At 47.7% G+C, this 16,717-nt stretch overlaps 1 protein-coding gene and 1 non-coding gene across 3 annotated transcripts; both read left to right on the top strand.

The window, feature by feature from the left end:
- Positions 1–206: 206 nt before the first annotated feature.
- Positions 207–277, top strand: TRNAG-CCC (transfer RNA glycine (anticodon CCC)). Its single transcript has one exon. It is a non-coding gene; the product is annotated as a tRNA-Gly (tRNA).
- A 1,104-nt stretch (positions 278–1,381) lies between these two features.
- On the top strand, positions 1,382–15,326 carry METTL26 (methyltransferase like 26). 2 transcript variants are annotated; one of them, XM_072983019.2, is made up of 6 exons: positions 1,382–1,786; positions 9,829–9,991; positions 11,103–11,162; positions 11,819–11,886; positions 12,461–12,539; positions 13,114–15,326. In XM_072983019.2, exons 1-6 carry the CDS (start codon positions 1,398–1,400, stop codon positions 13,159–13,161), a joined length of 807 nt encoding a protein of 268 aa, XP_072839120.2. In that variant the 5' UTR covers positions 1,382–1,397; the 3' UTR covers positions 13,162–15,326. The 2 variants fall into 2 exon arrangements, with proteins under 2 accessions (XP_072839120.2, XP_020663844.3); XM_020808185.3 differs by lacking the exon at positions 1,382–1,786 and adding an exon at positions 4,674–6,002.
- Positions 15,327–16,717: the final 1,391 nt, after the last annotated feature.

Here is a 16,717-nt window from a genome sequence, read left to right as displayed (position 1 = left end):
TTTCATTTCCCTGCTTTACGCTGTGCAAAGGGCACTACGTAATTCCTTGCACAATTTTTAACGTGCAAAAGAGCTTTCCCGGGGCAATACCTGGACTAAAGAAAAATACGTTACACAAACCCCACGTTCCTTAACACCCACATCTTCCTCCAGAGGGCACACTCCTTTCGCTTCACAGGAATTGCGAAAGAACAACTTCGCCAGCCGCGCCGCTGGTGTAGTGGTATCATGCAAGATTCCCATTCTTGCGACCCGGGTTCGATTCCCGGGCGGCGCAGGAATTTTTGCTCCGCTGTTCATTTACAAATGGATGGCTGCACTGCATAAAGTCACGCGTCTCCCCTTTATTTATTTTATTTATTTATTTATTTATTTGATTTTTACCCCGCCCCTCTAGACCATGTCTACTCGGGGCGGCTTACAAAATAAAACAAAACAGTATAAAAATATATAAAATCATAAAAATTACAACTACAGTTTCAATTTAAAACAATTAATTTAAAGAGAGGATTACCAAGATGGAATAGCAAAGAAAAAGAAAAAGAGAAATACTTAATTGACTGGAGGGAAAGGTGTGGGTCCGTTCCCTGTTTCTTTAGCCCTTTAACCCCCTGGGATACTCAGGGAGCGTGAGAGGGTTCTCCAGAAAACCTAAGAGGAAAGCAACAGCGCCTGTTTCCGCACGCACCAACAGTCTTGTGGACTAGGAGCTTAACAATTTGTTGCGTGGCATCTACTTGGGAAGAAGACGAAAATTTCACCCCCCCCCTTTTTTTTTTGCATAAATCCAATTAATACCACAAGGCATTAATTGGATTTATGTACGGCTGCTGTAAATTTCTTTTATCTACCAAGCATAGTACGCAAGGAATAAATTCCACTAAGCGCACCAATGTGATATGTGTCGATGGAGGGACCGCACACAGCACATCTTGTGGTTTTTAAAATAAGATTCACCTCTCCAGCCTCCCAGAATATGCAGCGCGACTTCCAAGCGAATGACCCTCTTTTTTGCGCTGCCTTCTGGGCATTGTAGTCTTTTATCCACGTGGGTGTCTGTTAACCCAGGAAAATCACTCCTCCCTTCTCTCCAGTTTTCTGTCCGGAAAAAACAAAATCTCGAGCTGACTCTTGTGTGGTTGCGTGGAAGGTGGTGTGGGGTTTTTTTGGGGGGGGTGTTCGGGTTTTTCTTTAGTCTTGGGCCTCAGGAAACACGGGAAGCATGTAAGGAATTGGGGAAACCTTTTTTTCAGCCTTTGCTAGTCATATGTAGGCTTGGTTCTGGGCTTGTTTGTTTGCACTACAACTCCCATCATTCCCCATGATGGGAGCCACAGCCTCCTGGAGGATTCTGGGAGCTGTAGTCCAGACAGGCACCGACCCTGCCCCCCTTGTCAATGTTTGCAGATGGTTGCACAGCCTCTCGCTCCCTTCCTGGTCTTGCACCCATCCGGTCTCCTCCAGGGATTCTCCCCATCCCGCCCCACCGCCTTATCCGGGGGGCGAGCCGGCAGCTCAGGTCTAGGAGGGGCTCTGCGCCCTCTTTCTACCGGGACCCCCCCCAAACCGGGGGCTGCGCGACTCCCAGCATGATCGTGGCTGCAGCGGCGGACCGGAACAAGGAGCCCATCCTGAGGGTCCTGAGGCAGTACGTGGACGCCCACGAGGCCCAGGTCCAAGTCCTGGAAGTGGCATCGGGCCCCGGGCAGCACGCGGCCCATTTCGCCCAAGCCCTGCCCAACGTGGTCTGGCAACCCTCCGACGTGGACCCCAAGTGCCTGGAGAGGTGAGGGAGCGCGCGGGGGCCGGGGATGTGCAAGCCCATCATCCGCGGGGCCTTAACCAGTGGTGGGTCCTCCTCCTCCAACTCTGTTGCGGTGTCAGACTTCCGACGATTTTGATCACACTAGAACCAGCGGGATCAGTCCAGATGTTGGCAAGGCTATTAACTATTCATTCATTCATTCATTCATTCATTCATTCATTCATTCATTCATTCATTCATTCATTTCTTACATTTGGTTATCAACCAACTTATTACAAAGCACCACTCAGAATAGTTAGTAACAGACATTAAAAATATGTCGACCTTCCCCCAAATTCCCAACAGTAAGATTAATTTAAAAAATAAAAAACCCTGCTCATTCACCATCTTCACCTGCTAATACCATAGAAAAGACTATACGTAGAGAGCATAATGGTTCATAGAAATTTCTGTTCTGTGCAGTTATTTTAGATCACAGCATTTAATTCCTGACGCATGCACTCCTTCCAGGCAAAAGTCATAAAAACTGAAAGTTACTGGCTTCTCATCTTGTGTGAATAATTCAATTTTTAAAATGCTGTTAGAAGTATGAAAACTACTTTTAGTACAACTTGAAACAAAAGCTGCCTCTGACTCACAAATGGAAAAATTTAGGTCCATAACGTTTCCTCTGAGCCCCCAGCCTCTTCTCCCCACTTTGACTCAGAAACGGGTTTGCTTCAAATGATAAAAGCATTTTTGAAACTCCTAACAGTGTTTTTGAAACTAAATTATCCATGGAAAACTGGAAGCCAATAGTTTTCAATGGTGTGACTTCTGCCTGGAGGCCGTGCACGCTGGATTCCCAGTGTGGTATAGTGGACAGAGTGACAGACAAGGAATCTGGATAACAGGGTTTGAGTCTCCAATCATCCATGTAAACTCACTGGGGGAACTGGTAAAACCAACTCTTAAATATCTAATTTACCTTGAAAAGTCCTATTAGGGTCGCTATAAATTGGTTCTGACTTGATGACACGAAACACACAGTGCATTGATTAGAAAATCTGTTGCTGAGCTTTAAAAATAACCTTTGTGAGATTATGCAAGAGAGGTCATGTTAAAGTGGGTAAAAAGTTATTGCTCCTTTACAGCCAATTTCGGGAGCTGTACAAGTATGTCAGGTTTTACTAGACCCGTGTAACCTATATGTTACGAGATTTGTTCTTTAGATAAACGCACCAGACTGACCGAGGAAAGGAATCTTAACTAGTGATTGAATTAAATAATTGCAAAGGAGGTCAGCAGTAAAAGGCCAAGCGAATCCCGTGTTTTATTCCAGAACCAGCAATTCGAGTAACAAGCTAACTCTTAACATCGGCAATCTGTGACACTAATCATTTAAATTTTTTGGCACAATTTACCACAATTCAAATAGAAGGGGTGGCAAAACCTGGCAAGTTACTTCTTAAATACATAGTTACAGTCCCTGCTCCGCAGTGCTAAGACTATTATTTTGCAAATCCTCCTTGACTGCAGGTGTTTCCTAAAAACGGAGGGAGCAGCAGATTTTAATATTTGTTTGTTGTTGCTGTATTTTTTTTTTAAAAAAATGCCCATAATGATAAAATTCTACAGATGGCGACTGCTTTTCTCCCTTGGAACGGTCGCTTTTCTTGTCTGATGGTCTCTGTCCCCATTTAGTTGATGATGGGACAGGTTTCATTCAATTTGACGATAGTCTGGTACCGGAATGGGAGGCACAGCCTCCTGGAGGATTCTGGGAGCTGTAGTCCAGACAGGCACCGACCCTGCCCCCCTTGTCAATATTTGCAGATGGTTGCACAGCCTCTCGCTTGCTTCCTGGTCTTGCACCCAATCCGGCCTCCTTCGGGAATTCCCTCCCCATCCCGCCCCACCGCCTTATCCGGGGGAGTCGGACAGGCAGCTCAGCTTTAGGCGGGGCGGGTGGACGGGGTCTCTGCGCCCTCTTCATACCGGGACCCCCCTCCTTCCCCAACCGGGGCTGCGCGACTCCCAGCATGTTCGAGGCTGCAGCGGCGGACCGGAACAAGGAGCCCATCCTGGGGGTCCTGAGGCAGTACGTGGACGCCCACGAGGCTCAGGTCCAAGTCCTGGAAGTGGCGTCGGGGCTCGGGAAGCACGCGGCCCATTTCGCCCAGGCGCTGCCCAACGTGGTCTGGCAACCCTCCGACGTGGACCCCAAGTTTCTGGAGAGGTGAGGGAGCGCGCGGGGGCCGGGGATGTGCAAGCCCATCATCCGCGCGGCCCTAACCAGTGGTGGGTCCTCCTCCTCCAACCCCGTTGCGGTGCGTGTGCGCTGCAGACTTCCGACGGTTTTGATCCCACTGGAACGAGCGGGGATCAGTCCAGATGTTGGCGAGGCTTCCCCTCCAAGTCCGAGTCTTTGGCACCAAGGCTCAAGTCCCGAGTCAGTCCGAGTCCCTATTAAAAACAAGTCGCCCCCTCCCATCCGCCAGAAGAAGGTAGCCGTGGGGGTGGGGTTCCGAGCTGCAAGTGGAATAATCCGAGTCATTGGTGGGGGGGGGGGGGGAAGTAAAACCCGAGTCTAGTCCGAGTGGAATCCCCGGTGGGACCTGAGTCTGACTCGAGAGCAAGAGTCCCGCAACGCTAGTCCCCCCCCCCTTGGGATCCGACAGTTGCCCTCTGCAGGGCTGGTATTGTTAGAGGAGTGCAGAGTTGGAAGATTTGGACTAGGCATGGGGTATTTTGCGCCAAATATCGGCACCACAGGTGGTGCCAGGGGAAATTATTGAGCCCTCTCCCCAGAGCCCCACCCTCCGTGCAGTGTGTGTGATTTGCCATCGGTTGCATAGCCCCAATCGTAGAAGTAGCCCAGTGGGCGCATCCCTGCCTCTTGCTCAGCCGCTGAGTGGGGAGACTCTGGATAACAGGGTTTGAGTCTCCAATCATCCATGTAAACTCACTGGGAGAACTGGTAAAACTGCTCCTTAAATACTGTATCTCATTTACCTTGTATGTCCTATTAGGGTCGCTATAAATTGGTTCTGACTTGATGACACGAAACACACAATGCTTTGATTAGAAAATCTGTTGCTGAGCTTTGAAATAACCTTTGTGAGATTATGCAACAGAGGTCATGTGAAAGTGGGTAAAAAGTTATTGCTCCTTTATAGCCACTTTCGGGAGCTGTACAAGTATGTCAAGTTTTACTAGGCCCGTGTAACCTATATGTTACGAGATTTGTTCTTTAGATAAAAGCACCAGACTGACCGAGGAAAGGAATCTTAACTAGTGATTGAATGAAATAATTGCAAAGGAGGTCAGCAGTAAAAGGCCAAGCGAATCCCGTGTTTTATTCCAGAACCAGCAATTCGAGTAACAAACTAACTCTTAACATCGGCAATCTGTGACACTAATCATTTAAATTTTTTGGCACAATTTACCACAATTCAAATAGAAGGGGTGGCAAAACCTGGCAAGTTACTTCTTAAATACATAGTTACAGTCCTTGCTCTGCAGTGCTAAGACTATTATTTTGCAAATCCTCCTTGATTACAGGTGTTTCCTAAAACCAGAGGGAGCAGCAGATTTTAATATTTGTTTGTTGTTGCTGTATTTTTTTTAAATGCCCATAATGATAAAATTCTACAGATGGCGACTGCTTTTCTCCCTTGAAATGGTCACTTTTCTTGTCTGATGGTCTCTGTGCCCATTTAGTTGATGATGGGACAGGTTTCATTCAATTTGACGATAGTCTGGTACCGGAATGGGAGGCACAGCCTCCTGGAGGATTCTGGGAGCTGTAGTCCAGACAGGCACCGACCCTGCCCCCCTTGTCAATATTTGCAGATGGTTGCACAGCCTCTCGCTCGCTTCCTGGTCTTGCACCCAATCCGGTCTCCTTCGGGAATTCCCTCCCCATCCCGCCCCACCGCCTTATCCGAGGGAGTCGGACCGGCAGCTCAGCTTTAGGCGGGGCGGGTGGACGGGTTCTCTGCGCCCTCTTCATACCGGGACCCCCCTCCTTCCCCAACCGGGGCTGCGAAATTCCCAGCATGTTCGAGGCTGCAGCGGCGGACCGGAACAAGGAGCCCATCCTGGGGGTCCTGAGGCAGTACGTGGACGCCCACGAGGCCCAGGTCCAAGTCCTGGAAGTGGCGTCGGGGCTCGGGAAACACGCGGCCCATTTCGCCCAAGCCCTGCCCAACGTGGTCTGGCAACCCTCCGACGTGGACCCCAAGTTTCTGGAGAGGTGAGGGAGCGCGAGAGGGAGCGCGCGCGCGACGGGGATGTGCAAGCCCATCATCCGCGCGGCCCTAACCAGTGGTGGGTCTTCCTCCTCCAACCCCGTTGCGGGGCGTCTGCGCTGCAGACTTCCGACGGTTTTGATCCCACTGGAACGAGCGGGGATCAGTCCAGATGTTGGCGAGGCTTCCCCTCCAAGTCCGAGTCTTTGGCACCAAGGCTCAAGTCCCGAGTCAGTCCGAGTCCCTATTAAAAACAAGTCGCCCCCTCCCATCCGCCAGAAGAAGGGAGCCGTGGGGGTGGGGTTCCGAGCTGCAAGTGGAATAATCTGAGTCATTTGGGGGGGGGGGAGTAAAACCTGAGTCTAGTCCGAGTGGAATCCCCGGTGGGACCTGAGTCTGACTCGAGAGCAAGAGTCCCGCAACTCTAATCCCCCCCCCCTTGGGATCCGACGGCTGCCCTCTGCAGGGCTGATATTGTTAGAGGAGTGCAGAGTTGGAAGATTTGGACTAGACGTGGGGTAATTTGCCCCAAAGGGGAAATTGAGCCCTCTCCCCAGAACCCCACCCTCCGTGCCGTGTGTGTGATTTCCCATAGGTCGCATAGCCCCAATCGTAGAAGTAGCCCAGTGGGCGCATCCCTGCCTCTTGCTCAGCCGCTGAGTGGGGAGACTCTGGATAACAGGGTTTGAGTCTCCAATCATCCATGTAAACTCACTGGGAGAACTGGTAAAACTGCTCCTTAAATACTGTATCTCATTTACCTTGTATGTCCTATTAGGGTCGCTATAAATTGGTTCTGACTTGATGACACGAAACACACAATGCATTGATTAGAAAATCTGTTGCTGAGCTTTGAAATAACCTTTGTGAGATTATGCAACAGAGGTCATGTGAAAGTGGGTAAAAAGTTATTGCTCCTTTATAGCCACTTTCGGGAGCTGTACAAGTATGTCAAGTTTTACTAGGCCCGTGTAACCTATATGTTACGAGATTTGTTCTTTAGATAAAAGCACCAGACTGACCGAGGAAAGGAATCTTAACTAGTGATTGAATGAAATAATTGCAAAGGAGGTCAGCAGTAAACGACCAAGCGAATCCCGTGTTTTATTCCAGAACCAGCAATTCGAGTCACAAGCTAACTCTTAACATCGGCAATCTGTGACACTAATCATTTAAATTTTTTGGCACAATTTACCACAATTCAAATAGAAGGGGTGGCAAAACCTGGCAAGTTACTTCTTAAATACATAGTTACAGTCCCTGCTCTGCAGTGCTAAGACTATTATGTTGCAAATCCTCCTTGACTACAGGTGTTTCCTAAAACCGGAGGGAGCAGCAGATTTTAATATTTATTTGTCGTTGCTGTATTTTTTTTTAAAAAAATGCCCATAATGATAACATTCTACAGATGGCGACTGCAATATTAGGTGTGGCACGCCTTCAGAGGTGATGCCTCCTGCTTTTCTCCCTTGAAACGGTCGCTTTTCTTGTCTGATGGTCTGTGTACCCATTTAGTTGATGATGGGACAGGTTTCAGTCAATTTGACGATAGTCTGGTACCGTAATCGAAAGACATTTATCCATATTTGGTATCTAAAGACATTTATCTATATTTGGTATCTAAAGACATTTATCTATATTTGCACTTTGTTATTTTGCCTTTGCATTCCAGAGAAATGTGAAGGCCCTTTGAGTTTGTACTTGCTGGGTGCAACCTTCTTAGTAGGTGTGCAGAGGGAGACGGTGGCCATTCATTCCACCAGGCTGTGGAAGTAGGGGAGAAAGGAGGTAGTCCATTCCCCCCCCCCTTCCAGAAAAGTCAGCTCTGTTAGGCTTTCCTCCACGATTAGATGCATGGCATCTCCCTGTAGATGAAGGGGGAAGAGGAATCGGGATGAGATCATTGGTTTGGGTAATCAGCAGGGGATGTGGTGGCGCTGTAGGTTAAACCTCAGAAGCCTCAGTGCTGCAAGGTTGGAAGACCAGCCGTTGTAAGATCGAATCCACGCAACGGAGGGAGCTCCCTTCGCTTGTCCCAGCTCCTTCCTGCCAACCTAGCAGTGCGAAAGCATGTAAAAATGCGAGTAGATAAATAGGTACCACCTTGGTGGGAAGGTTATGGCGTTCTGTGTCTAGTCGCGCTGGCCATGTGACCACGGAAACTGTCTACGGACAAACGCTGGCTCTACGGCTTGGAGATGGAGATGGGCACCGCACCCTAGAGTCGGACACGACTGGACTCAATGTCAAGGGGAACCTTTACCTTTACCTAATCATCAGTTTTGGACTTCGGAGAGTAATTTATCTGGAAATAATAATAAAAGCATGAAGTCCGATTGCATTATAAAAATGGTTGCTGCTCTGGTCATGATCTGAAAAAGGCATGAAGCTCGGCTGTGTTGTAGCAGTATAGCTTCCTTACTTTTGGTCATTAAATGGATTTTATGAGCCAAATTCAATTAAACTCACTGAATAATAAGAGTCACACTAGTCTTGTTCTACCAAAGTCACACGGATTCGGTACGTCTGCTGTGGCTGGGGGGTAAGGACTGGGTGTAAACCTGAAACAGACCAGATCTCATTTTCCTTCGCCCCTCTTCTTTTCCCTTTGTGTTGTGACTTTTCAGGATGTAAACCTGGGAGCAGGAAAATGTGTTTTCCTCTTTTTACTGATGCAAAAGCTGCTTTCTACAGTTGGTTGGCTGAAGGAGTTGCTGTTCTCTACCTCCTCAGTGAGTTTCTATGGCTGAGTGTGGATTTGAACGCAGGCCTCCTGAATCCTAAATCCATTAAACCATCTGCTCAACCGCTTTGGATACATTGTAATCATATAGCATTATCTAACAGTGCTCCTCAACCTTTTCTGTAGTGCGGACCGGGGGGAGCCTCTGAGGGAGCTGGGGCGGCCCCTTGCGCTCGCGCATTCCCCCTCCCGCCCTCCCCTGTACACACTTCCCTCCTCACAGCTGCTTTGCACGCGCCGGGCGCTTGCATGAAAGGGGGAGGGAGCGCTCGCGCTGGCAAGCGTGCCCACAAAGCAGTTCTGGGGAAGGGAGTGCGTGGGGGGGAGGTTTGTCTTCGCTGCCTCCTGGCTCTTGCCCACCCCCACCCCCTCTGCTGTCGCTGCTGGGAAGAGACCAGCCGGAGTACCCAGCCATTTGCTGACTCCGGCTCTTGGCTACCCCCGCCCCCGCCGCTCTGAGTGCGTGCGGGGGAGGGGGGCTGGTGGGAGGTCTGTCTTCACGGCCCGGTCAGGGTCAAGCCACGGACCGGCAATGGGCCGCGGACCGGGGGTTGACGACCTCTGATCTAAAGGGCAAAATCCTGTTGGCATAACTTTGCATTGATGTAACATAGATTGGGCAATGGAACCAATTAATTTACACTAATTAAAAGCTTCCTGTCCTCCTGTTTTAGGTTCCAAGGCTCCCTTTTGCCCTTGGGAGCCTTGAAAATAAAATTTAAAAAATACCAAAAATTGCTGCCTGCTCGCTGTTGGTGGATTGGTACTGCTGGCAGTGACTCCACCATGAATTTTTTAAAAAAACTAAGGTCCCTGCCTGCAGTGCCGAGGCTCCCAAGGCTTCCCTGGGGCAAAACGGAGCCCTGAGAGCATAAGGAAGGGGGAGAGGAAACTTTGATGGTGTACATTCAATGTTTCCAGTGCCCGATCCATTGCAAAGTTAAGCCACTAGAATTTTGCCCAATGTCAGAGAAGAGCAAACTTCCACAAGGGAGTGATCGACGCCAACTCTACCCTTGACTGCCATACCATGTGATGTACAGTGCAGGAAATCCATCTCTTTCTCTCTCTCTTTCTCTCTCCCCCAGCATCTCTGCATTTACCAGAGCACTTCACCTCACCAATGTCAAACCGCCCATTTACCTGGATGCATCTCAGAGCTGGGAATCATGGGGCGGCTTGCGTCCTGGCTCTTTGGACCTCCTCATCAACATCAATATGATTCACATCTCAGAACTGAGCTGCACGGAGGTGAGGGTTTCCTTTGAGGTCCTTTTTAGCAGAATCTCACGTGGCAATTCATCTCATCGATCTGCTAGACTACTGTAATGTGCTGGATGATGGGCCGCCCTTGAAGTCTGGTTTGGGAGGGTGGTTAGACCTGGTTGTGGCTGTTGTATCACTAAGTGAGACCAGGTTTTATGAATATGGGCATATTAGGCTTGTCCTCTGTTGGTGGCACCAGTTTCCAGTTCATTTCAGGACCCAATTCAAAATGTTGCTTCTGATCTTTAAAGCCCTTCACAGCTTAAGCTCTAACTCCTTCACGACCCCTTGTCTCCATGTGTACATACAAGTATATGGAGATCTTTGGAGCAGGGGAATCTGGGGGGGGCATCTCCCCATCAAACTGGTGACTGACAGTGGGACACCTTAAACTGCAGAATGCTGGCCCCAGAACGATTCCCCTGGTGCCTTCTTTATTATCCTTTTAGCACCATTGAAAGGTCTTTTTATTCTCCCTGAAAGACGTTTTTATTCTACTGTAAATATGGTATAAACCATAAATGATTTTTATACCATATTTATGAACTGGTGGTTCAACTTAATTGAAGTGGTTCAACTTAATTTAATTTTTGTGGATGCATTTTACATAACATGTACAATGGTGCCTCGCATAACGAGCGCACCGTTTAACGATGAATCCGCATAGCGATCCGTTTTTTGGGCTCGCTAATGCAATTGCATTGTGATGTTTTTTTAAACAGCTGATCGGCGGTTCCAAAATGGCCGCTGGGTGCCTAAAATGGGCAAGAAGGTGCTGGTCAAAGCATTAAAATTGCAGCTGTTTTTTTGTTTTTTTGTTTGAAGCAGACTTTATACAATAGTTAAGGCAGGCAGTGCGCCATCTAGGTGTTTGTGGAGGGATGATTTTTTTTTAAGAAATGAAAGATAGTGATAGCAATAGCAGATATATAATGTGGTGCTTATAAATGCTTGTACGGCAACAGAGGATGAATGCAATGGGCAACTGGTCATTCATGATTTTGATAAATGCCTTGCAGAGTTTCCAGGATTGGCTGACCTTTGTTTTTCTTTGCTTTTTTTCTCGTTATCCTTTTTGGTCTTCACTCTTCACCAGGGGTTATTCAAAGGAGCAGGAAAGCTGTTGAAACCCAAAGGAGTGATGCTCACTTATGGGGTAAGAGATTGTTTGTTTTATGAGGATGTTCCCAAAATTCTTTCGATTACATTAAACGGTTTAGGACCTCGATATCTGGCAGAGCGCCTTCTCCCACCCAGTTCTGCCAGAGTCATTCAGTCCAGCCAGGCCGGGTGGCTGAGAGGCCTAACGCCGAGAGAGGACCGGCAGGAAAAACCCCCATCCTGCCTCCTCATCGAAGTGGTCAGCTGCCAGAGGAGGTGGGGAAAGGAAGCCCAAGCTCCTTCCCATATTGGACAGTCCATGACCCGTGGGGTGCGTGGAGGGTTTTGAGCGGGGCAGCTGGCCAGAGGTGGGGGGAGAGAGAATGCACAACACCTGTGGAGCTGTGCCGACGAATTTCATCACTCCAGCCCAAATTAATTTGGGACTATCTCTATTTAGAACAGTAAAGCCAGCCTTGGCTTGCTTTGGTAGTAGAAAGATTTTGGCCCCGGAAATCTATTAACAGATCTAGAGCCCCCCCTCCCAACTGAGATGAGATCCGCTGGTTCTATAAGTGAGGACTTTTCTCCTTCCGTTTTTTTATCTGAGTTGGGGGTATGGGGAGCCAAGAGAAGGAGAGGACCCCCCAACTTGACTTGAAGTCCTGAAGCAGGTATTATCTTCTCCAACGTGGTTTTGCTTTCCAACAGCCCTACTCCGTGAATGGGTGCATCACCCCCCAGAGCAACGTAGACTTTGATTACAGCCTAAGACAGAGGTAAGCCTAGTGTGGTGCAGTGTGTTTGTTTGTGTGTGTCCATATGGCTATAAGAGAGATAAACACCCAGCCAATATGAAAATGAGAGTAGTGTATATTGTACTCTTCTATCTACTTCCAGGAAGCTGGTGAAATATTACAACCCGGGGAATCTTTTATTTGTTGTTCCTGTTGTTGTGTGCCATTAAGTTGCTTCCGACTTAGGGGGAATCCTGTGAATTAATTGCCTCCACAGTTCATTAGCAGCCCCGTTCACCTCTTTGTAAACTCAAGACTGTGGCTTCCTTCATTGAGTGAATGCATCTCATCTTTGGCCTTCCTCTTTTCCTGCTGCTTTCAGCTTTTCACAGCCTTATTGCCATTTCCCAGTGAGCCTTCCCTTCCCAATTTCTTGTTTATTGAATCATTTAAATAATATTGTTCTACCAAGAGAATATCATAGAAATTATGAAAAATACTTGGGAGGCATGTTGGGGGGGGCGGTCATCTAGTCCAAACCTCTCGTTCAGAGCAGGCATCTTCGAAACACAATTTTCTAAACTTGAGGCTTATTCTTTCTGCTTCTCATTCTCAGAAATCCAGCCTGGGGCCTCCGGGATACGACTCTGTTGCAGCAGCTTGCCGAGGCCAATGGAATGCAACTGGAGAAGATGGTATGTTGGACAGTGACCGAGAAGGAGGGGGAAAGGTGGGGAAAAGAGATGGGATAGAACAAAATAACCCCTTCGGTTGGCACCTCCAGCTTTAACAAGGATAGAGAATATCCGGAATTACAACTCCCAGTGTTTCTTGCTCTTCACTGTATGGGCCAAATCCTGTGGCAGCTGTCGCCCAGCAACATCTGGTGGCCCTCATCTATCCTAGCCCCAAACCATCAACATGTCCTGTTCAGAAAACAAGCATGATCTCCCACCATTGGAGACTGTTTTCTATAGAGTAGGGCCAGTCATTTTCTCCAGTGGTTTTTTAAACTCACCTCCAAGCAGAGGGTCGGCAACGTACAGACCTGCCCATCCTTATACCTTAGAAGGCTCTGCAACTGACCCCCCCCTCCCCTCAAATCCTTACAAATTTGGGGTGGTGGTGGTTGCTTTTTACCGAAAAAGCTGCCTTTCGTGCTTTCGTGGTCGAAACTTTTTTTAAAAAGTTTTAACGGCATATGTCAATCACTACCAATGGTTCGGTGGGTGAAACATCCCAATATGACGACGGTGTGTTTGTTCCCAGGTGGACATGCCAGCAAACAACAAGTGCCTCATTTTCCGCAAACTCTAAACGACCAACGGAGGGCGTCTTATGGGCCAAAGCTTTCCTCCCTTCGCTGGATGTGTCTGTCGGTGTTTGACTCTTTGCTGCTTGTTGCTTCCTCCACCTTCGCGGGGGGAAAACGGAGTCCTTGGATGCCGAGATAATGCCCTGTGGAAGATTTGTCCTGGGAGAGACAAGTTCTCTTTCTCTCCTTCTCTCCACGTTCTGTAGTTATGTTTTTTTGGTATCATGTCCTTTCCTCTCTTTTTTAATGGTGTTCGAAATTAGATGCAGCATTTGGAAAAGTTGGCTCATTAGACCTACACCAGCCGGCTCAGAGATTCTGGGAATTATTGCCCTAAAAGGCAACTTTTCCGAGTTCTGGGCCGATGATGTTCATGCGCCCGTCTTGGGCCACGCCAGCTCTCTCCAGGGGCTTTGAGAGAATGGGATGTAGGTCAAGCAACCCAGTCCTGTATCCCTCCACGGGCTTGTGCTATATTCCCTCTTCTAGGCTTTTAGCATCAAGGTCTTGCGGTGGCTAGTAATTAATTTCGTAGAGCCCAATGAGACAATGAGAAACTCTAATGAAGTCTAGGGTTCCTGCTTGTATGGGGTGGGGGTTCTACTGGTATCTATTGCTGTGTCAGCAACAGAGGCAACCAACGCAGGATTTGCGGGGTATAAGCTGGTACGTGCAGTGTTCTCCTCCATGGGTCCCAGTTTCCTGTTCAGTCATAATGACAGAACGAGGGAGTTGTCTCTCATGATGTCTGTCACTTGCTCCAGCAGTGCAGAATGAAGGCTTTATTCGCAGGCCATCTGATCTAGTGGTTCCCAACCTTGGGTAACCCAAAGTTTTCTTGGACTGCCATTCCCAGAAGCCTTCCCCACCCACTGTACTGGCCGGGGTTTCTGGGAGTTGCGGTCCAAGAACAATTTGGGTTACCGAATGTTGGGACCCAGTGTGATAGAGAGTGATCATTGACCCCGTATGGTGATTGGGTGGCGGCCGTAATGTATTAGGGAAGAGGGAAGCTCGTATTCACTTTTCTGTGTTTTTGGACTCTAGATCTCAGAATTCTCCACTGCGGGAATTCCCACCTGCCAGACCGATGCCTAAACGGCTTGCAAGCCGCGAGGCAATGTCCGTTTCTAGCAGCCAGCTTGGCCTTTTCTCCAGGCGAGCGCAATTTAGGTGCCTGTCTGGCAGGTGGGCCTCCTCCCATAAGAAAGAATTTGGGATTTGGAGTCCAAAAAAAAAAGAGGCCACGTGTATCAAGAGCATGGTGATGAAAAAAAAAGGGTTCAACACATTTGGAAAAATCATGCGGTACAGCCTACCCAAAACGGTAAGCTGCAGGTGGGAAATTGTGTGTTTGAACCCACATAAAGCTAGTATGTAAGGCAGAGAGCAGTGTTGGGCATTTTTTTCCACCAGGCTTCTTTTCGGCATGCAAGAAAGAGGAAGGAAGGAAGGAAGGAAGGAAGGAAGGAAGGAAGGAAGGAAGGAAGGAAGGAAGGAAGGAAGGAAGGAAGGAAGGAAGGAAGGAAGGAAGGAAGGAAGGAAGGAAGGAAGGAAGGAAGGAAGGAAGGAAGGAAGGAAGGAAGGAAGGAAGGAAGGAAGGAAGGAAGGAAGGAAGGAAGGAAGGAAGGAAGGAAGGAAGGAAGAAAGAAAGAAAGAAAGAAAGAAAGAAAGAAAGAAAGAAAAACAGACAGACAGACAGACAGACAGACAGACAGACAGACAGACAGACAGACAGACAGACAGACTAAGCAGCATTCAACCATGTATCTCTACTTTCTGATCTGAAACAACTCCAGGAATTTTGTGCCATATGATTTATCTGCCTGTGTTTATCAGCTTATAGTCTAGCAGTTTTAATATGTCACTCCTTTGGTGACAGTCATCAGTAAGGTTGATGAGCCTTTTGAAAAACTTGCTTTGTTGCTTCTCCACCATCTAAATTTTTGAAAACATGCCACTTCCAACTGTGGGTTGTTGATTTTTTTTAAAAATTGAATATGTCTCACTCAAGTCTATATGTGAAATAATGGTTCCCTCTTGTGGTGATCTGTAGATTTGCAAAGATTTAGACTACAGAGGTGGGAGATCATTGAGAAGGGAATCTGGTGTAAGGAATCGAGGTGGAGATATGTTGCATTTGGAGGCAAATAAATACGATGCTTGAGCCTTGCCTTTTGAGATTGTCTTAATGTGCATGGTATTCAAAGGCAGTTACCAATTCATTACCCTCCTGTGTGGTTTGGACTGATAATTAATGCACTCTGGAAAATGAGACTGATCATATGCAAGCAGAAGGTTCCACAGCCTGTCACTGGGAGTTTGAAAGGGTCGTTTGTTTTTTTTACATCAAAATACTGCATTCAAAGTAATCATCATTTTAATTATCCAAATACATGAAATTGTGAAGAAGGAGAAACTTTGCAATTGTCTCTGTGTGTTGCACCAAACAGTCCTACTTTAGCTCAGTAGAGACCCCACAGCTTGTTTTAAGACTTAAGGTGGACAATATGGAGCACCTCCACCCCACCTCACCACCCCCCAAAAAAACTAGTGGAAAAAAGAGGTATCACCATGCAAAAACAAGATTTGCAGTGAAGGTGAACCTGGTTTTAGAAGTGAGTCATACTCCAGGAAGTCAAGTTCTTCACTAAAGCAATGCACACTCCCAATGCGTACCTTGCTTTAGTACTGGAAGGCAATTTCCAAAAATCCCAGAAATGTCCCCATCCCCCAATTCTGTCTTATTACTGAATTTAAGTACAGTGGTGCCTCGCTTAACAATTGCCTTGTTAAACGACAAAACCGCTATACGATGACTGTTTTGCAATCGCTTTTGTGATCGCAAAACAACGTTTTAATAGGCAAAATTCAGTTCCCGACAATCGGTTCCCTGCTTCGGGAACCAACTTTTCGCTAGACAATGTTTTTAAAACAGCTGATTGGTGGCTTCAAAATGGCCGCCCGCTGTGTAAAATGATTCCCCGCTGTGTTTTTGGATGGATTCCTCACTTTACAGGCACCGAAAATGGTGGATCTTCACTGGACAGTGAGTTTTCAGCCCATTGGAACACATTGAACGGGTTTTTAATGTGTTTCAATGGGATTTTTTATTTTGCTTAATGAGGATTTCGCTCTACAGCGATTTCGCTGGAACGGATTATCCTCGTTAAGCGTGGCACCACCGTAGTGTGGCATCATGTGGGGCCCATAGGGGGACCTGAGGGAGCTGAAATTAGCCCCTGAATACACTTAAACTTGCCTATCCTCTGTTTAAGAACAGAACCTTACAGCAGTGGTCCTCAAACTTGGGCCTCCAGTTGTTCTTGGACTTCACCTCCCAGAAATCCTGGCCAGGAGAGGTGGTGGTGAAGGCTTCTGGGAGTTGCAGTTCACGAACATCTGGAGGCCCAGGGTTAGGGACCACTGCCTTACATTATATCTGAGTAGATTCTCAGACATTCAGGTAAGGTTATCTAGAAGTTGAATCATGGCCACTGGACTTCTTTCTTATTAGGTTGAAACATTTTGCTACTCCTCCAAGTAGCTTCTTCAGAC

The sequence above is a fragment of the Pogona vitticeps genome, chromosome 13, assembly GCF_051106095.1.
Source record: "Pogona vitticeps strain Pit_001003342236 chromosome 13, PviZW2.1, whole genome shotgun sequence".
In the NCBI taxonomy this organism is placed as follows: domain Eukaryota; kingdom Metazoa; phylum Chordata; class Lepidosauria; order Squamata; family Agamidae; genus Pogona; species Pogona vitticeps.
This window is presented reverse-complemented; position numbering and strand designations above follow the sequence as displayed.

What these genes read in the sequence shown, in the direction of transcription:
- METTL26 (XM_072983019.2), top strand. Translation starts at nt 1,398, where the DNA reads ATGTTTGCAGATGGTTGCACAGCCTCTCGCTCCCTTCCTGGTCTTGCA. An exon ending in GACCCCAAGTGCCTGGAGAG is followed by an intron (nt 1,787 to 9,828) that starts GTGAGGGAGCGC and finishes TCTCTCCCCCAG; the next exon opens with CATCTCTGCATTTACCAGAG. An exon ending in GATTACAGCCTAAGACAGAG is followed by an intron (nt 11,887 to 12,460) that starts GTAAGCCTAGTG and finishes TCTCATTCTCAG; the next exon opens with AAATCCAGCCTGGGGCCTCC.